Raw genomic sequence first — 20,829 nt, forward strand, 5'->3', positions numbered from 1 at the left:
TTTCAGCTCAATTTACCTCTTTAAATTATTTTCCTGCATTTGGATTTTCTTTCATTAACAATAAATTACAAGGGAGTCATATAACCGAAAATTAGAAAATATGAAATTAGGGCGGCGCCTGTGGCTCAGTCAGTAAGGCGCCGGCCCCATCTACCAAGGGTGGCGGGTTCAAACCCAGCCCCGGGCCAAACTGCAACAAAAAAATAGCCGGGCGTTGTGGCAGGCGCCTGTAGTCCCAGCTGCTCGGGAGGCTGAGGCAAGAGAATCGCTTAAGCCCAGGAGTTGGAGGTTGCTGTGAGCTGTGTGAGGCCACGGCACTCTACCGAGGGCCATAAAGTGAGACTCTGTCTCTACAAAAAAAAAGAAAATATGCAATTAATTTTATCCTAGAAGTTTTTATCCATAGGGAAGTGGCATAATAAAGAGTGAGAATATAAGATATGAAATTCATGTATAATTTATTAACAGTTAGCAATTTTTAATACTTTTCTGAACTTTGCTATTTTTATATGTAAGATGGAACTAATATTGCCAGCTTCTAACTTGTGTTAACTGAGACAATACAAAAAAATCCCAATATTACCTGTCCTAGCAGACCTATTTTATGCTAATTTACAAGATCAAACTTACGGAAGATAGAGATGATACAAATACTGTTTTGAATTTCTTTCTTTAAAACTATAAGAAGAAAATTAGCAAATAATATAGTTGCCATTTTATTTAATACTTTACATAGTTGAGAAGTATTCAAATTTTACATATTTGAACAACTGATTAAAATGCAAATGTCCATCCATTTGTATAGAGCTGCACAAAAGGATATGTAGGGAAAGTAATGGTCTGTTTACCAAATTCATTTGGCTGTGGGGCCAACTTCATCAAATGTAAAATAATTCTGTCTTTGGAATCTAAGGCTATAAAACAGAATTAATACTGTTCTTGGATCTGTACTTCACATTAGTTATCATGTTTTCTTGATGCTGTAGATTTAACCACATATTGGTAGAAACATATAATTTCTCACATACACTACACATTGACACCAATTTGTGCATACGAAGTAAAATTTAAGTGAATACATTCTGTATGAAATTATTAAACTGTATAACAAATACAAACTTGTTAACAAATTTCCAGAAAGAACAAAACAACAGCATTAATAAAGAGTGGTCTTTTTCATCATTCTCAAAAATTCTTCCTCATTTATTTCTCCATCCCCATCATGATCAGCTTCATGAAGCATTTCCTGTAAAACAAAATATAAATATATGAAATATATTTAAAATGAATAATTATATAAATGAATATTCAAATACAAACTCAAAACCAAATTTTAAGTGTATAACTAAAGTTCAAGTATATAATAATTATACTAATACATAAATCTATAAAATTCATAATTATACACAATTATAAAAGTAAGAAAAACTTACCTGAAGTTCATCATCTGTTAAATTTTCCCCCAGTTCCTTAGCAACCCTCTTGATATTGTTTAGTGTTATACTTCCAGTATCATCATCATCAAATAATTTAAAAGCCTTCAAAATTTCTTCTTTTTCATCTTTTTCACTCTTTCAAAAAGTAAACAACTATCATTAATCTTTCATTTATTCATTCTATCAAGCTGAACTTACTAGATCTTTGAGGGTGAGAGCAGCAATGTGTCAGGTAGCTGAGTTCTGACTTTATTTATTGCTCTGACTTTTAACAATTATTCTAATGTACTAATATCTGTCCTTATGGTATTTAAACACAGGGTTTATTGATGTGAAAGAGGCACAAAGTGGTAAAGAGAATGCATTTCTTATTAATTGTAGTAATCCACATCTATTACTGAAACTTCAAGCTCCAAGAAAACAGAAAGGTTGTCTCATTCAATACTCCTTAGAATAGTAGTAGTACCTTGTAAAAATAGGTACTCAATATATGTTTGCTGAATTCAAAGCCTCAAAATTCTAGCCCATTCTCTCTAATCTGCCATATATCCTCATTTCCTAACAAAAATCTCTTTCCACATTGGTCAGTCTTTTCTCTAACAACCTGAAAACATCTTTAATCTTGCTTTTCCTATCTAATTCCCTTTCATCCTTAAAAACCTAGTTACAATTCTTCCTCTATGAAATCTCTGCTTGCTCCAGCCCCAAGAGGTAGAAAACTATGCTGCTTATATTTCTTTGAAAATTAAAATCACAACCATACCATTTTTACACTCATAATGGCAAAAAAATCTTCAAATCTAATGGTGCCAATTCCTTCTTTGTCAATTTCAGCTGTCATTTTTTTAATTTCCTCTTTCTTTGGTTCAAATCCTAAGGCCTGCATTGCAATCTGAAATAGGAAGGAAATAAATTATAATACGCTATGATTTCATTCGAAGCTTTTAAATTATCTTTTAAAAAATAGCTTCCTCTCTTTTTTTTTTTTGCACTTTTGGCCAGGCCTGGCTTTTGGGGCCAGCACCCTACTCCTTGAGCCACAGGCATCCCCTAGCTTCTTCTCTTTTTTACCATGGACTAAGCATAAACTGGGAAAATCAGGTCTGCAGGCCTACGTTCCAATCCCATAAGCCATAGGGTATATCATTGTTACATCTGGGCTGTAGTCTACTCATTTTACAAAACACAATTAAAATGTTTAACAAGATATTATTTTGTTAATGCTGGGCAGGTTTATGCACTGAAGAAATTTTATATAAAGCTTTCATAAGACTGTATTAAAGAAAAGTCTAAAGATTGCACAAATAAATGGTTTTTAAATGTCTTAGAATTAGATATAATTTCAGAACCTTCAATTCTTTCACATCTATGGTTCCAGACCCATCAACATCAAATAAATCAAAGGCCTCTTTAATTTCTTGCTTTTGAATTTCATTCAATTCCGTATTTGCTGCACTTTTCTTCCATTGCTCTGAACTTGGGCAGTGGTTGGATGCCTGTAACAGATACATGTGTAGGTGAATGATAAACTATATAACTAGAAACTTTAGCAGAATCAGAATAATTGATTCACTAAGTAAATCTAATAAATCCTATTTTCTACTATATAAAGAACCTCAACAAGTTCCCCCTTTTCCTTTTGCTAACATTTGTGCTTTTGGTTATTAACGTCTTGGTAGAAAGCCTCATTCTTTTTTACCATTTAGATTTTTTATTAAAATTACTGCCTTCTGAGAGGGAAAAAAGGCAAAGAAAAGCATGCTAGCCCAGTGAAGGGTATTATGTCAGAACACAGTTAGCCTTACTCAGTATGTCTGAAAAGCAGTCGTTTAAGGAAAACTTACTTTTATAAATCCCTACATGTCTTATAATAAAATGTGTTTATTTTGTGGGATATGCTTGATTAGAACATGGTATTATTTCCCATCTGCTTCTACCACACTGTCCTGTACTGCAACGGCTGAGAAGGGAGAAACTACTCCAGGGATCTGAGTTTCTTCTCGGGTTCTACGGCAACCTTATTTCAGTCTCTTGTCTTCAGTGTCAGATTAAGAAGCAGTGGCGGGGAGGCAGTAACTGGATTCCTTCCTTGTTCCTGTGGATCCCAATGGTCAGCTTCCGGGTGTTAAGGTGGTGTGGATTCTTGGTCCCCGGACTGGACGTACACTGGTAGGGTCTTCAGCTCAATAGTTCCAGGGGCAGCCTTCTGAATCCTCACCTTCCAAACGGGGTCGGTCACTAGCAGCCCTGGCCAGGCAGCGTTTCAGAATCTGGCTGTGGTTCCCGGAGGCCCCGCCTGCAGCCCACTCCCCCGGCCCTCCAATAGTTATGCATTTGCATTCAATTCCAGTCTGGCTAAGGAGCGGATTCCGTTCCCAATGCTGAATCTAATGGAGGCTGCAGGTATTAGCGTTTGATGCGGGGAAACATGAATTGAAGAGCCGCTCTTCTGTCCCTAGAGTCTGGGACAAGGCGCTTGTATCTGACGACATGAGAAGGGGTTACTATTGACACCTAAGATCATGAAAAGGAAACTTATATACATTTCATAAACTAATCAAAATCTCCTCTTGCTCTGGAGAAAACTTCAGCAGGAGGTGACAACTTACACTCACCATGTCCCTAACCAGCGGTCTCAGCAGCCGGGACCTCCCTGACTCACTCACTCACCCACCGCAGTTCAACCGCTGTCTGCACAACTTGCCAGAGGTTGCTAAGGCCGCTCTCCCAGCCACGCCCACCCACGCTCTGGATGATTGACGGCCATTCTAACCAATGGAAAGAAAAATGCTCTTGAGGCCAGCCCCCTCTTTATATCCTCTACCAATAGAGTGGCGTCCTGCCTTTTCCCAACCTTCCTTTCTGCCTGCGTTTCTTAGCGACCAGGCCTCCGGATCAGCATGATCCGCCCCCAAAACAAAGGAGCAGTCTACCCACTGCGGGGAAAGAGGCGTCTTTTCTTTGGCATTTTGGTGTCCTTGTCCCACCCAGAACTGCGTCTGGCGGGAGGGAAGACGGAAACGCTAGCCACTGTAGGAGTGACGAAAGGAGCGAGGTTAGTAGTGACGTGCTTCCACGGACTGCTACGTCTTTGGTGAAGATGGGGGGAAGCCCTTGTTCGCTTTTCTGACTTCCTTGGGCCGGGAAAAGGATGAGATTTTAGGAGTTAGTGGGCCTAAGATGAATTAGTCCAACATCCGCTGGGATCTTAGGTTTTAGCCACTTCCCTTCTCCTTGCTTCGGGCAGGGTTTCTAACATGGTAGGCGCCAAAAATTCTACATAGGACGTCTATGGAGCAGCAGCGCGGTTGGAGTGAGGTGGACATGGGGCTAGGATGTGCCTTGGGATGCACCTGAAGCTTCTCTGCATAAGAACGTTTTTACGTATGTTGTATATAGTGTTTATTTGCGGGGTAGGACTTGGGCCTCACCCTAATCTCTATCAAACGCGTCCACATACACACTGGCCCCCAGCCATTCCTTTGACCAGAATTCCTAAAATTTGGCCAGTTGTCCAACCCTGTCAAGTTTAAATCCGCACTCTCGAATCAAACACAGGTAGCCTGATTGGCCAGTTAACTCAGTAACGGTCTACAGTAGACTAGACGCCCCAGTTACTGCTGTTAACCAAATCAAACTCATCCAGAGGACCAGGCTTGCTGGTTCTATCCGTTCTGAACCTGACCAGGGAGGAGCAGCTTAAAGGGTGGGAGAGAAGGACAGAGGTAGGGTGGACCACTGACTTCCTGGTAGGAATGAAGAGACAAGTCAGTCTCTCTCTCTCTTTCTTTTCTTTTTTTTTTTTTTTTTTTTTTTTTTGAGACCGAGTCTCACCCCTCAGTAGAGTACTGTGGCATCACAGCTCACAGCAACCTCAAACTGTTGGGCTTACGCGATTCTCTTGCCTCAACTCACCAAGTAGCCAAGACTACAGACACCCGCCTCAACGCCCAGCTAATTTTTTGTTGTTGTCATTGTTGTTGAGCCCACCTGCCTCAGTGTATGTGGCTGGCGCTGAGCGGATTATAAATCTCTTAAAATTTATAACCTTTAGGGCGGCGCCTGTGGTTTAAAGGAGTAGGGCGCCGGCCCCATATGTCAGAGGTGGTGGGTTCAAACCCAGCCCCGGCCAAAAACTGCAAAAAAAAAAAAACTTATAACCTTTAATTGCTCAAACAACTGGACCACTTTTATGCCTTCAGCAGTGCCTTTTCTAAAGTAAATATTTTGTAAAAATCATACTGGATTCTCCAACAGTGGATTCAGGAAGAATATTAACTTTTGTCTACTCTTTTTCCTTTGTCTCACTTATCTCCATGAAGGCAGGACAGGAAAAAAATGGGCAAAGTATACTCTTGGAGCAGTCTCCCAAATCACTTTTCACACTTTCGTAAGTAGAAACATAGCACATTTTCCAAGGCTATCAGCCTATCTATCAGAAACATAGCCGTTACTAATCTAATTATACTTTACAACCTTAATATTAAATCCATACACTACCAAATTTTTCAGTGCTTCCTACATGCCATGTACTATGCCAGCTACTAAGTGAATTTGGAAGGAATTAGGTGTAGAGTATGAAAAGATGAGTAAAACCGGGCGGCGCCTGTGGCTCAGTGAGTAGGGCGCCGGCCCCATATACCAAGGGTAGCGGGTTCAAACCCGGACTCGGCCAAACTGCAACCAAAAAATAGCCGGGCGTTGCGGCGGGCACCTGTAGTCCCAGCTGCTGGGGAGGCTGAGGCAAGAGAATCGCGTAAGCCCAAAAGCTGGAAGTTGCGGTGAGCTGTGTGACGTCATGGCACTCTACTAAGGGCGGTAAAGTGAGACAATGTCTCTACAAAAAAAAAAAAAAGTAGAAAAGATGAGTAAAACCAGGGAATCTACAGATTAGTGGGAGAGAGAAATATAAACATATAAATATAAATGCAGTGTTTTTAATACATGGTGCCAAGCTTTGGTATATATGTATAGAAAGTGCTTTAGGAACACAGAAAGGAGGGATTACTCTACCTTGGGGCATTGAGAAGGCAGAATCAAAAATGTGGTATTTGCCTTGGGTTATGAACAATATATAGTATTCATGGAGAATCAAGAGTATAGCTTAGTACAGCTAAGTATATGTTCTAGTATAGCAAGATCATTGGGTTTATAAGAAAAAGTAGAAGATGAGTCTTAAGACACATATGTCAGAGAGGAAAAATACTTTATTTTCTAAAATAAATAAGCCTGGTACAGTTGCACACACCTGTGGTCCCAACTACATGGGAGGCTGAGGCAGAAAGATTGCTTTAGCCTAGGAGTTCCAGGCCAGCCTGCGTAACATACCGAGATCTCACATTAAACAAAAAAAAAGAAGATGTTTTTGGCAGTGAAGTAATCTGTTTAGGTTTTTCAGAGATAATTCTGACAGCCATGTAAAAGGGGGACATTTCTTAGTAGCACTTAACGGGGCTCAACCAAAGGGAGTGCCAAATAAGAATCATGGCAGCTCCAAGGGTGGTTGAACCTTACATTAATGTTGAATAAGTACTAACAGCAGCATCTGTTTTCTCTTGTTTCAATTTTGCACTTAAATTGGGGTGAAAAATATGTTGAAAACCATTCATTCATTCACTTACCAAATATTCAGTGCCTGCAATGTGTCAGGAAATTACATTTCAATAGAGAGAGATAGTTTATAACTAATAAATAAACTGTGGGGCGGCGCCTGTGGCTCAGTCGGTAAGGCGCCGGCCCCATATACCGAGGGTGGCAGGTTCAAACCCGGCCCCTGCCAAACTGCAACCAAAAAATAGCCGGGCGTTGTGGCGGGCGCCTGTAGCTACTTGGGAGGCTGAGGCAAGAGAATCGCTTAAGCCCAGGAGTCGGAGGTTGCTGTAAGCTGTGTGAGGCCACGGCACTCTACCGAGGGCCATAAAGTGAGACTCTGTCTCTACAAAAAAAAAAATAAATAAAAATAAATAAATAAATAAACTGTGCACTATGTTACCAAGTGATAAGTGTTATGGAAAAATGAAAGAACAGATAAAGAGAATCTAGAATATAGAGGGAAAGAGGAATTCTGGGAGTGCTCAGGATAGGCCTCACTGAAAGAGGGGAAATTTGAGAACAATTTTGTAGGTAATGAGGCAGTAGATGTCCTGGTGATGAGCATTCCACAAAAAGAGAACAACTAGAACAGAAACACTAAAATAGCATGTTACAGACACAGAAAAGAAGCCAAAGTAAAGTGGTCAAGGGGTAGAGTAGTAGATAAAGTCAGAGGACAAAGGGAGGAGTGCAAATTATTAGAGCATTGTAAGGAGTTTGACTTTCACTCTGAGTGAAATGGAGAGGCTTTTCAAGATTTTTGAGTATAGGAGTAAAAATATCTACTGGCACTTAAAAAGTTGCAGATTTTGGACTTTTAGATTTAGTATACTCAAACCGTGTTATGTACTGCTATTGACCTTAAAATATATTGTATATATTGAACTGTGGTGCTCCCCAGCTTCAAGGATGAATTTAGATGTGGTTACAGAAACCAACTTACCCATGCTATTGCCAGTAATAGAAGAAAAGCAAAAATCTGAGACAACAAAAGATTGTTTTGTTGTTGTTGTTGTTGTGTTTGAGACAGAGTCTCAAGCTGTTGCCCTGGGTAGAGTGCCAGGGCATCACAGGGAGCTGGCACCCTACCCACTGAGCTACACGCCCAGGAAGTGAAGATTATAATGTAAATATTACCTATAATCTTAGCTCCAGCACTCTAAGTAACAGGGAGCTCACACCTCACAAAGCAGGTAATTTTATGGTAGACAACTTTTCAATTGGGAGTACCTTGTTTAAAAGTTATAGTTCTTTTTATTGGGTGGCGCCTGTAGCTCAAGCAGCTAAGGTGCCGGCCACATACACCAGAGCTGGCAGGTTCGAATCCAGCCCGGGCCTGCCAAACAACAAGGACAACTACAACCAAAAAATAGCTGGGTGTATGGCGGGTGCCTACAGCTACTTGGGAGGCTGAGGTAAGAGAATCGCTTAAGCCCAGGAGTTGGAGGTTGCTGTGAACTGTGACACCCTGGCACTCTACCCAGGGTGACAGCTTGAGGTTTTGTCTCAAAAAAAAAAAAAGTTCTTCTTATTGGTCTGTCTCTTGTAAACTTCCATCCATTTTGTATGTGAATGATGAAATATTATGCAAAATAAGTCAAATTGCTCTTGAACCTCCCTTTAAACAATACTGTTTGATTTTTTTTTAATAATCTGTTCAGTAACCAAATTCATCCCTTCCCTTCGATCCCTCTTCCACATTTCTCACCTAGCTAACTATAGAAGATTCTTAAGTAGCCTCTATGCTTCTAGTTTGTCACTCATCCTGTCTGTCCTCTACAGTGTTATCAGAGTGATAACATATCTAAAACATTATTGCTATTGTAAAACAAGTAGTCATAAAACATTGTAGCTTTTTTTTTTTTTTTTTGTGGTTTTTGGGCGGGGCTGGGTTTGAACCCGCCACCTCCAGCATATGGGACCAGCGCCCTACTCCTTGAGCCACAGGCGCCGCCCCCTGTAGCTTCTATTATTATCCCCACTTTTCAGATGTGGAAACTGAATTAAAAATAGGTAAGTAACTTGCTGAAGGCTACACAGATAGTAAGTAATAGAGCTAAGGTCAAACCCAGACTTCAAGATTCAGAAGTACCTTTCTTTTTTCTTTTTTTTTTTTTTTTTCAGTGTAACAAAGAGAAATTTTATTTAAGAACAAAGGGAAAGTTTAGAGCATGATGGAGACGAGGTGAGAGTAAGAGACGTGGGGAAGGACAGTGTGGAGGTAAATACCTCTTCAGGAGTACCTCTTTCAAATACTACATCAAGATGTTTTTATTGTTTTTTAACTTTTTTTCAGTGTTCTCATTTTTCCTGGAGGCTCTTTTTTTTTTTTAATTAAAAAGTAAACTTATTTCAGGTTAATGTGAGGTTACAAACAACTAGGTCAAAATATTTGATTTTGTTAGGTATAATTCCTCTTGTGGTTATGTCCCACACTCAAGATGTTCTTAATCTTCCTTACTTCGGTTGTTCCCATTATAGGATCAAGTTTAAGCTCCTTGGTATGGTATGTAATGCCCTTTATGATCCAGCCCTTTCCTTTATCTTCCTACTAATTTTTTTTTTTTTTTTTTTTTTTAGTTTTTGGCAGGGGCTGGGTTTGACCCTGCCACCTCCAATATATGGGGCTGGTGCCCTACTCCTTTGAGCCACAAGCGCCACCCTGTCTTCCTACTATTATCCAGTACATATTTTTTTCCATAAAACCAAACTACTTGTGTTATCCCCAGGACACTGTGTTTTTTCACATATACGAGGTCTGACAATTATGTTTGTGAACTCATGCTAGAAGAAGTGCCACATACCTCATTGCTGAATATTACTATGGTCACCTTAGAAGTCCTCCTCTTGGGAAGCTAGGCACCAACACCAGTGCTTAGTCCACCCTTCAAAGCAATTTTGGAACTCTCTATCTGGAATGGCCATCAAAGCTGTATCATATTACCCTCGAGGTCCTGAATGTCATCAAAATATCTTCCTTTCAATATTTTCTTTGTCTTCAAGTAAAGAAAAAAGTCATTGGGGGCCAGATCAGGTGAGGAGGGAGGGTGTTCCAATGTAGTTATTTGTTTACTGGCTAAAAACTCCTCACAGACAGTGCCGTGTGAGCTATTGCATTGTCATGATATAAGAGCAGTGAGTTAGTTGTTGGTGAAAAGTTCAGGTCATTTTCGTCTACTTTTTCATGCAGCCTTTTCAGCACTTCCAAATAGTAAACTTGGTTAACTGTTTGTCCAGTTGGTACAAATAATGACTAATCTCTCTCATATCAAAACAGGTTAACAATATTGTTTTGACTCTTCATTTGGACTGACAGAATTTTTTGGTTGTGGAAAATTGACTGATTTCCATTGTGCATTTTGATGCTTTGTTTCAGGGTTATATTGGTATACCCATGTTTCAGCTCTAGTGGTAAACAGCCCAGAACATGGTCTTGCCTCTTCTAAAGGTCTTGGCAAACTTTGACTCTTCTTTTCTTTTGTTTATCAGGGAGCTCCCTTTTTTATTACACTTTCTCATGCCAACATTGTCAGTTATGATTTTCCTGTTTCTCTGTCAATGTTTACTTGGTCTGCTATGCTTCTCACACTCAGCCAACAATTTTGACACACAATTTGACAAATTTTTACAATGTTTTCATCAGTTTTGCTTGTTACTGACCACCTTGACCTCTCTTCATCAGTGATGCTTTCTCTTCTCTCAGAAAAATTTATAATCCATTTTGTACACTGCTGTTTTCTTCATGGCATTATCTCCATGCCATGAACTTGGACTAACATATCTCTGATTTCATTTCTACTCTTGTCAAGTTTAACAAGAAATTCAATGTTTGTTCTTTGCTCTGACATTCTTATGACAGCATACAAAACATGCAACAACAATAATTAACGCCACTTAGCAAGACACCGCTATACATCAACACAAACACAGCTGTGAGATACTGATATACCAAGGTCTTTTTTTTTTTTTTGCAGTTTTTGGCCGGGGCTGGGTTTGAACCTGCCACCTCCGGCATATGGGGCCAGCCCCCTACTCCTTTGAGCCACAGGCACCTATACCAAGGTCTTGAAACCTTACTGAGCTTTTTATAAAGTGCTGCCTATGTAAGCGTACAGTGGCAAGTTTGTGAACTTAATTATACAGCCTTGCGTGCACATATGTACATTTATTACCACCTCTTTCAACTTGCTCTTTCTAGTTTTTTCCAAGACTCATTCCAAGAATTCCCTTCTGAAACCTTGCCTATCGCCTTCACTTGTTACTGGAGTGCTTCTTGTCCATGCCCACATACCTTTATTGTTAATATTATTATAAAACTGTATCACTGCACTGACCATATTTAATAGAGATTATATAGACCTCAAAGGTAAGGACCATATCTTATTTTTCTTTATTTCTAGAATTTATAACCATGAATTACATTGCATAAAATTCCAAGTTTTTATTTTATTTGCAGCTGATGATTCCTGGTGATGGCTTACAGAATCATAAACAAAAGAAGGCACATAGGACTTCAACAACTTTCATCATTTGCAGAAATAGGAAGAAGTTTAATAGGTCCAGTAAAGTCATCCAAATTTATTATAGATGAAGAAAGTCACGAAAGTGTGTTAATCAGTTCAACAGTAAGGCTTCTTGAAAATTTGGATTTAACCAGTGCAGTGGGACAACTTCTCAATGAAGCAGTTCAAGCACAAAATAACACATACAGAACTGGAACCAGTACTCTGTTGTTTCTTGTTGGTGCCTGGAGCAGTGCAGTTGAAGAATGTCTTCATCTGGATGTCCCCATTTCCATAATAGTGTCAGTAATGTCCGAAGGTTTGAACTGTTGTAGTGAAGAGGTAGTTTCCCTTCAAGTACCTATCCACAATATATTTGACCATATGGACAACACATTGTCTGCACTTGAAACATGTGGTGTCTGTTTGTGTCCTTTTCTACAAGTCCCTTCAGATACCGGTTTGGAACAGGAAGAGCTTGATCTCAAAGATGTTGCCTCTCAATCTTTGAGCAGTCTTTCTGGGGAACTTGTTAAATCACCTAACTTCTTCAAACCTCAGACGAAGGTTGAAGCAGACAAAAACACATCACGAACTCTGAAAAATAGTCTGTTTGCAGATACTTGCTACAGAAAGTCAGTACTGAACCACAGTAGGCACTTTAAAAGAACAGACACTAATGAACAGATAAGCAAACCAGATGGATTTCTAGAACGTGATGCAGCTAATCCCAGAAGTTACAGCTGTAATGATTTGGTACAATTGGCAGCAGGCTTGAGTCATGGAGACCCCAGCAGCATGAAGTTAGTAGAAGAAGCAGTACGGGTGCAATATCAGAACGCACGTATGAAACAAGTTAATTCTCCAGTGCCATTTATGTTTGACATTTCAAAGATCTTCACTTGCTGTCTACCAGGTTTACCTGAAAGTTTTTCTTGTATTTGTCCAGGATATATCACTGCTGTATCAGTATCTAATACTAATCTGATCAAGGAATTGCAGAATCAGCCTACCCGTCTACTTCTTATTGAGGGTGACCTCACAGAGAATTATCGCCACCTGGGATTTAATAAGTCTTCAAATATTAAAACTGTATTAGATAGCATGAAGCTTCAAGAAGACAGCTCAGAAGAACTGTGGACAAACCATGTGTTACAGGTATTAATCCAGTTTAACGTGAACCTTGTCCTGGTACAAGGAAATGTTTCTGAATGCTTAGTTGAAAAATGCATACACAATAAGCGGTTGATAATTGGGTCAGTGAATGGCAGTGTGATGCAGGCTTTTGCAGAGGCCACAGGAGCAGTACAGGTGGTCTACATTACACAAGTGAATGAAGATTCTGTGGGCAATGGGGTCTATGTGACCTTCTGGAAAAGCAATCCCTTGGATGTTGTAGATAGGAATGACAGAATAGCAATCTTGTTAAAAACAGAAGGAATTAATTTGGTTACAGCAGTGCTTACTAACCCAGTCACTGCACAAATGCAAACCAAAGAAGATAGGTTCTGGAGTTGTGCCTATCGTTTGTATTATGCTCTAAAAGAGGAAAAAGTCTTTCTCGGAGGTGGTGCAGTTGAATTTTTGTGTCTTAGTCATCTTCAAATTCTTGTGGAGCAATCTCTGAAAAAAACAAACCGTGCCTCTTCAGTGTGGCTTCATAATACCTCCTCTTGGCTGGCTTCATCTCTGGAGATATACAGACCAACTGTACTTAAATTCCTAGCAAATGGATGGCAAAAATACCTTTCAACTCTCATATATAACACTGCCAACTATTCATCAGAATTTGAAGCCAGCACATTCATTCAACATCATCTACAAAATGCTACAGAGTCTGGCTCTCCTTCATCTTACATCTTGAATGAATATAGTAAAATAAATAGTGGAATTTTTAATTCAGGCATTTCAGATAAACTGGAGCAGATTCCAAGAGTTTATGACATTGTTACACCAAAGATTGAGGCATGGCGCCGAGCATTGGATTTAGTACTGTTAGTACTTCAGACAGATAGTGAAATCATTACTGGACTTGGACACACACACATAAACTCACGGGCATCAGAGGGCTTTTTATTTTTGTAGTGTTTGGAAAATCTCTTGTAATAGATTATAGTAATAATAAATTGACTAATAGCCAAATTATGGTGCCTCAAATGCCAGCTGTTACTAAGAAGAAAATAATTGATGTCTGTCAATAACTGTGCAGGACCTGAGATTTTACCCTACTTACAGTTAACAAGTTAGCCTGTTACTGTTTCATGAGATGGTACAGAATACACAAACACCTAGGTCTGAGACAAAGGACTTTTATTATTCACAGCAAAAGCTGTAGCCAGACTTTCATGTTGGTTTTATTCAGTTATTTATTTCTCTAGGTTCCACAGGAACGCAGAGGGCCAATGATGGGAGCCTGTACACAGTGGATTGTTTTGTAGGAAAGGAACACTGAGCTTAGTATAGTCACTGCTTTTATAGTAAGCAAAAACAATCCTGCTCCTTTGCACAAGGGGAATGTCAGACTTAAAGACTGCTTAGTGTAAACACAATTCTGGAACATGGACTAGGTAAAGATCAATCAAGTTCTTGCATTCTTATCATACTACGTAAGTATGCAGGGACACTGAGAGCCCATAGTGGATCATCTCTTGCAACAATCCACTTCTCAGCCTGTCGTGTTCTTGGTCAAACTTGAATTTTAGCACGAATGTGCCACTCTCATTAGCTGCTCTGATTAATCTGGCAACCAGGTTGTTTAGTCAGTACCTAATCCATTGGTCTTACATAGCAATTAAGGCTATTGTAAATGACACTGAACAGCAGGATAAAGTCAATCTGCAGTATTGACCTCAATCCTGTCCCTCCAGGTCTTAAATTCAGTTGGCTGTAAGTTCCAACTGGGGACCAGAAAGTCTTTATTAGGCAACCAGAATGTAGTCAGAGACCAACATATTATTCATTATGACCCATGCAAGGGAACTTTGACCTGCTGGTCTATGGTATCAAGGTCAATAATTAAGGGGGCAAGAGCTGAGCAAAAAAGCAAACCCTGTACCCTATGGAAAGGCTTGCCATAGTCCATTTTTTCCTCACATACAAGCACATAACCTCAAAGGATCCAGGTTACTCTAGTTCACATTTGATGTCTAACCTGATAAGATTCACCATTATATATTAGATTTGATTGAGTCACGTAAGTACTATCACCGAGAAGTTGTAGCCTCAATTGTCATACATGGTATAATCTAAGGCCACTCTAATATCAAAGTATATGATCTGTCAGAAACAAAGCTGTCTGGTCCTTGTGTTTCTTCCTGTTTACATGTGGCAGCTGCCATTGATGGTTCATGTTCTGCCTCCAGTATCGATAGACTCTTAACTAATATGTTGTGCACTAAAAAGGAGAATTTTACTAGTGGGACCAAAGAGATAGCATTGTTTGTTTCATTTCCAGAGGGATTGAGTGCTATAAATCTGTCCAAACAGTCTTAAAAAACTTTACTGGGAAACAGGGCCCTGAATTTTGTCTGGGTTTACTAGCCATTCCTACTGGTAGATAGGCATGATAACACCACAGTCAGGGTCTTTGGAAGTGGATTTTGATTTCAAATACCAGAACATTATGGTTGACCCTTGAACAATAGCAGAAGTTAGGGGCACTGACCCCTACATAGACAAAAATCCTCATATAACCGTTGACTCCCCCAAAACTTAACTATTATACTAATAGCCTGTTAACCAGATGCCTTACCAATATCATAGTCAATTAACACATTTTTATGTTATATCTATTATATACTGTATTCTTACAATAAAGTAAGCTAGAGAAAAAATATTAAGAAAATCTTCAGGAAGAGAAAATATATTTGCTATTCATTAAGTGACAGTGGATCATTGTAAAGGTCTTCATTCAGGTCATCTTCACACTGAGTAGTGTCAGCAGAAGGAGCAAGAGGATGGCTGGTCTTGCTGTCTTGGGCAGCAGAAGTGGGTATAAAAAATCGTATGTAAGTGGAAGCATGTATAACGTCAAACCTGTGTTTCTCAAGGGTGAGCCGTTTGTGTATAGTGAAAACTCTGGGCATCGGAATAGAAGCACTCACACTAAATCCCAGCCTGCTCACTGGCAGCAGATGGTGGGGAGTTTACTCATTTCTCTATGTGCCACAATACCCTGAATGGGAAAAATCTTCTCTGGCACTTTTTGAGAATTTGCACTGTAAGGATTAAACACTTAGTTATCAATTATGACACTAGTATATTGAATTGGCCCGTAGGACCCCACCCGCAAAGGCTCACTCTTTACTGCAAGTTTTAGTCCAGTCCCTTCAGTTGAGTTTAGTGAATGTTCCCCCTGTAGAAACATGGACCAAGAAGCTTAACACTAGCAGATCAGGGGCAGTAACTGCTAAGAAATTATATTTCTCTGGCTAGGAACCCAGGAAAGAGCAGGATGTGAGGGAGGCAGCCAGTGGGGCCTTTTTCAATTTTTAAGCTCCTCATTTCAGCACCAACTTCTTTCCTAAGTAATTCTCAGTATCTGGAGAGTCCCAGGGTCTTTATTTTTGCCCCCATACATCACTGTAGCTCCTCATTGCCCGGAAGTTCTTAGTGCCTTTGGCCACCCTGTGCTCCCAGTATCTGCTTTTTTTTTTGTGGTACTGGATAGAATGATGTGGACACCTATACTGAGTCACTTTCTTCCCCAAGTTCCCTATCATATTTCCATACTTGTCTTTTTCTTTAAAGTAGCCAAGGGCAGGGTGGAGGGGGGTGTTTTCGATTTATAGTAATGTGCTGCTAATATGATTTTGGTTAATTATGGACTTCATAAAATGATGATTCCATAAAATTATAATGCTGTATTTTACTGTACCTTTTCTATGTTTAGATACACAAATACATTATGTTACTGTTTACCATGGCATTCAGTACAGTAACATGCTGTACAGGTGGGTAGCCTAGGACCAATAAGCTATGTCATACTGCTGAGGATTGTATGACAATCTGTAGTAGGCTTATTTAAGTACAGTCTGTGATGGTTGCATGATGCAGTTGCCTACCAGTGGATTTCTCAGAAGATATCCCCATCATTAAGGGATGTAGGACTGTAATTTTGGTTTTGATTAGCTGCCTGACACAGCCCCCAAAAAACTTTTATTTTCAATCTAGTCAAACTTTTAGTTCTTCATTGCTGACACCATTTGTTTTAGCTTTGAGGACCCCTTATCAGCCACAGCCAAATTTCATCTCACGTAGGGCCCTATGGAATGCTGCCTCATTGTCATAGTAACATCTTCCTCCCACCCTGAGGTGAGTGAGCAGCAACCAAGACACCAATTGGATAGCTTGTCTTAATCCTACCCTTATGCTTAGCCTCTAAACAGTCATTAACAGGTGGGATGGGGGGTGCCCTACTCCTATCTTCCTTTCCCACCAGCAGAGGAAAGCATTCACTCCTGGATCCCAAGCAGTCTTCTCCTATCTCCTAACCCAGCCCATTGGAGCCTTCATTTTTTCCAGTATTAAAAGATAAACTTAGAGGCATGTTTTAAATTGTAAAGGGTTTATTTGACTAGACAGTGAATCATGACTCCAGAGGTTCCAGACAGCAGGCAGTCTGGGACTCCACCAAAGTGGCACAAGGGAAAACTTTTATAATGTGTTCATGGAAGCAAGGCAAAGAATTTGATTGAGTAAAGTGGAGCAGTAGCCTTAAACACCCTAGTTAGAGGTTAATTGGCAGTTTCTGGTAGGTAAAGACTCTACTTAGAGCTTAAATGGTAGTTTCTGATTGGTTAAGCTTTGTCTGATTGGTTAAGTTTTGTTTTCCATAGCCTATAACCCTTTTGCCCTGATTTGGGTTTCAGTTTGTTTTATATAGAAGTTCAGGGTACCAAAGCCACTTCAATAGCTTCCAAATTAATTATTTTAACATCAGAAAACCATGGGTCTGTTAGCCAAAACTGTCAAAAACTGTGGATCTGAGATTTTGCCCTACTTATAGAAAGAATGTTATGGTCTGAATATGGCCCCCAAAATAGATGTTTTGGAAACTTAATTCCCAATACAACAGAGCTGGGAGGGGGTACTTAATGGGATGTGTAGGTCATGAGGGTTCTACTCTTGTGAATGGATTAATTCAGCTATATTAGGGCTTGCAGAAGTGGGTTTATTCTCTTCTGCCATGTTCCTCCCCTCCAGAGTGGGCAGTCTGTAAGGCATCATCTTGAAAGCACAAAGAGCAGACCCACTTCAGACACCAAACCTACTAGCAGCACCTTGATCTTGGACTTCCAAGCCTCCAGAACTGTGAGAAATTTCCATTTATTATAAATTACCCAGTCTATGGAATCTGTTATAGCAGCACAAAATGACTAAGATACAAGCTAACAAGTTAGTCTGTTAAAAGTTCTTGGGGTGCTAAGAAGACATGAGACCTGAGGGTCAGAGACAAAGGACTTTCTTTTTTTTTTTGAGACAGAGCCTCAAGCTGTTGCCCTGGGTAGAGTACTGTGGCATCACAGCTCACAGCAACCTCCAACTCCTGGGCTCAAGCGATTCTCCTGCCTCTGCCTCCCAAATAGCTGGGACTACAGGCGCCAGCCACAACACCCAGCCATTTTTTGTTGTTGTTGTTGTTGTTGTTGTTGCAGCCCTCATTGTTGTTTGGTGGGTCTGGGCTGGATTTGAGCCCACCAGCTCAGGTTTATGTGGCTGATGCCTTAGACGCTTGAGCCACAGACACCGAGCCCAGACAAAGGACTTTTATAGTAGCCGGAGCTTAATGTTGATTTGCATCAGTCTCCTGTGTTTCAAGTCTCATTGGGCTGACACAAAGATCCCGTGGTGAATGTCCACCCACAGAATGTGTTATATTGTAGGAGAGAAACACTGAGCTTCGGCTCCGCACCTGTAGCTCAAGTTGTTGAGGTGCCAGCCACATACACTAGAGCTGGTAGGTTTGTAGCCAGCCCAGGCCTGCCAGACAACAATGACAAGTACAACCAAAAAATAGCTGTGTATTGTGGTGGGTGCCTGTAGTCCCAGCTACTTGGGAGGCTGAGGGAAGAGAATCACTTAAGCTGAAGAGTTGAAGGTTGCTGTGAGCTGTGATGCCACAGCACTCTACCCAGGATGACAGCTTGAGGCTCTGTCTCAAAAAAAAAAAAAGAAAAGAAAGAAAGAAACACTGAGCTTGGGCATGTCACCCAAGTAAGCAGAAGCAAGCCTATTCTGAGTCAGGAGGAAGAAATAACATTCCTCAGCATTTCTTCCTACAAATAGAATCCTGAGAAATGTCCTACAAAACAAGTGGGGTAATACCCAGCAAAAACAAGCAAGGGTGCTCAGAGCCCATGGTGGACTACCTCTCCCAACAAGGTCTTTCTCATTTGCTACTTCACCTTAAATTGAAGATTATAAGGATAAATTGTATTTGTAGTTTTTGTTTTTGTTTTTTTGCAGTTTTTGGTCGGGGCTGGGTATGTATATGGGGCTGGCGCCCTACTTTGAGCCACAGAAGCCACCCTGTATTTGTAGTTTTTAGAAATGAATAAAGAAGAGCTCTTAGAAAATAGTTAATAATAGTAGTAACTATGTTACCGATTACCTACGATGTTCCATGCACTATTCTAAATCCTTTCCATATCAATTTTTAGGGCTGCTTATATAGTTTAAACAACAAGAGTTTTTTTTCTCACAGTTCTGGAGGATAGAAGGCTGAGATCAAGGTGTCAGCAGGACTGGTTTCTTCTGAGACTTAACTCCTTGACTTGCAAATGGCTGCCTTCTTGTGTTTTCACATGGTCTTCCTCTACATGCACACATCCCTTCTATTTTTGTGTCCAAATTTCCTTATAATGACACCAGTCAGATTGCATTAGGGCCTACTCTAATAACCTCATTTTATTTACCTCTTTAAGGGCTCTATCTCCAAATACAGTCAGATTCTAAAGTAGTGGGAGTAAGGGTTTCAGCATATGAATTTGAGGGGGGATACATAACACATACATCATCTCAATCATTGCAACATCCATTTTAGTGAAGAAGCAGGCTTAATATGGTTAAGAAAGTAGCCCAGGGCGGCGCCTGTGGCTCAGTCGGTAAGGCGCCAGCCCCATATACCGAGGGTGGCGGGTTCAAACCCGGCCCCTGCCAAACTGCAACCAAAAAATAGCCTGGCATTGTGGCGGGCGCCTGTAGTCCCAGCTACTCGGGAGGCTGAGGCAAGAGAATCGCTTAAGCCCAGGAGTTGGAGGTTGCTGTGAGCTGTGTGAGGCCATGGCACTCTACCGAGGGCCATAAAGTAAGACTCTGTCTCTACAAAAAAAAAAAAAAAAGAAAGTAGCCCAGTGTCTCACACCTACTAGGTAATAGAGCTGGAATTGGAACCAAAATTTTGTCTGGCTCCAAAGTGTGTATCTCTAAGTATTAGTTATGATATGACATTTTTTTCTGAAAGGTAACAATAATAAAACAAGAAGAGAAGACATTGTTTGTTTATAGGAATGATTTAAATGTGTTAAGAGATGTACCTTGATTATCCTCATGCTTGGGAAAGTTAAAGAATATCATTTTGTATTATGCTAAAGCATATTTTTTAGTTCAGCAGTTGTCTTTAATATGACTGATCTCATGAAAACCTTATATCATTGGTAATCATCCCAATTATATATACTGTCTTTGTTTAAAGTTGAAGTAATGGGCTCGGTGCCCATAGCACAGTGGTTATGGCGCCAGCCACATACAACAAGGGTGGTGGGTTTGAATCCAGCCCAGGCCAGCTAGACAACAATGATAGCTGGGACAAAAAATAGCCGGGCATTGTGGTGGGTGCCTATAGTCCCAGCTACTTGGAAGGCTGAGGCAAGAGAATAGCTTAAGTCCTAATGTTTGAGGTTGCTGTGAGCTGTGATGCCATGCACTCTACTAAGGACGACATAGTGAGACTCTGTCTCAAAAAATAAATAAATAAAGTTGAAATAATAACAATGTTGAGTATTGAATTGCTTTTGAAATTAAAATATAGCAGAACCTCCATAGTTGACCTCCCTACATTTACTATTCCATAGACCAGACATGCACCACATGTACGCATTAGTATAATAGGCTTAGTTCTTTAGGTTAACCACCTCCGTATGTTGACCAGCTTGTTACAATCCCTTGGGTGGTCAACTTAGAGAGATTCTACTATATACTGTTTTACCTAGGTAGATACTGACACTTTTATTCTCCCTCTATAGCATTAAAACTTAGTTTTTGTTAAATATTATACAGAGTATGAATGCTACTAATAT

At 40.1% G+C, this 20,829-nt stretch overlaps 2 protein-coding genes across 3 annotated transcripts; one reads left to right on the forward strand and one right to left on the reverse strand.

The window, feature by feature from the left end:
* Nucleotides 1-508: 508 nt before the first annotated feature.
* Nucleotides 509-4,159, reverse strand: LOC128588398 (centrin-4-like). The gene is made up of 5 exons (XM_053595175.1): nucleotides 4,052-4,159; nucleotides 2,786-2,932; nucleotides 2,200-2,328; nucleotides 1,434-1,571; nucleotides 509-1,246 (listed from the first exon to the last, which is right to left on the reverse strand). The coding sequence occupies exons 1-5, from the start codon at nucleotides 4,052-4,054 to the stop codon at nucleotides 1,157-1,159; spliced, it is 507 nt and encodes a 168-aa protein (XP_053451150.1). The 5' UTR covers nucleotides 4,055-4,159; the 3' UTR covers nucleotides 509-1,156.
* Nucleotides 4,160-4,341: 182 nt separating this feature from the next.
* On the forward strand, nucleotides 4,342-13,672 carry BBS12 (Bardet-Biedl syndrome 12). 2 transcript variants are annotated; one of them, XM_053574840.1, is made up of 2 exons: nucleotides 4,342-4,491; nucleotides 11,485-13,672. In XM_053574840.1, exon 2 carries the CDS (start codon nucleotides 11,501-11,503, stop codon nucleotides 13,613-13,615), a length of 2,115 nt encoding a protein of 704 aa, XP_053430815.1. In that variant the 5' UTR covers nucleotides 4,342-4,491; nucleotides 11,485-11,500; the 3' UTR covers nucleotides 13,616-13,672. The 2 variants fall into 2 exon arrangements, with proteins under 2 accessions (XP_053430815.1, XP_053430867.1); XM_053574892.1 differs by lacking the exon at nucleotides 4,342-4,491 and adding an exon at nucleotides 10,453-10,476.
* Nucleotides 13,673-20,829: the final 7,157 nt, after the last annotated feature.

This window comes from Nycticebus coucang, chromosome 1 (assembly GCF_027406575.1).
Source record: "Nycticebus coucang isolate mNycCou1 chromosome 1, mNycCou1.pri, whole genome shotgun sequence".
NCBI lineage: Eukaryota > Metazoa > Chordata > Mammalia > Primates > Lorisidae > Nycticebus > Nycticebus coucang.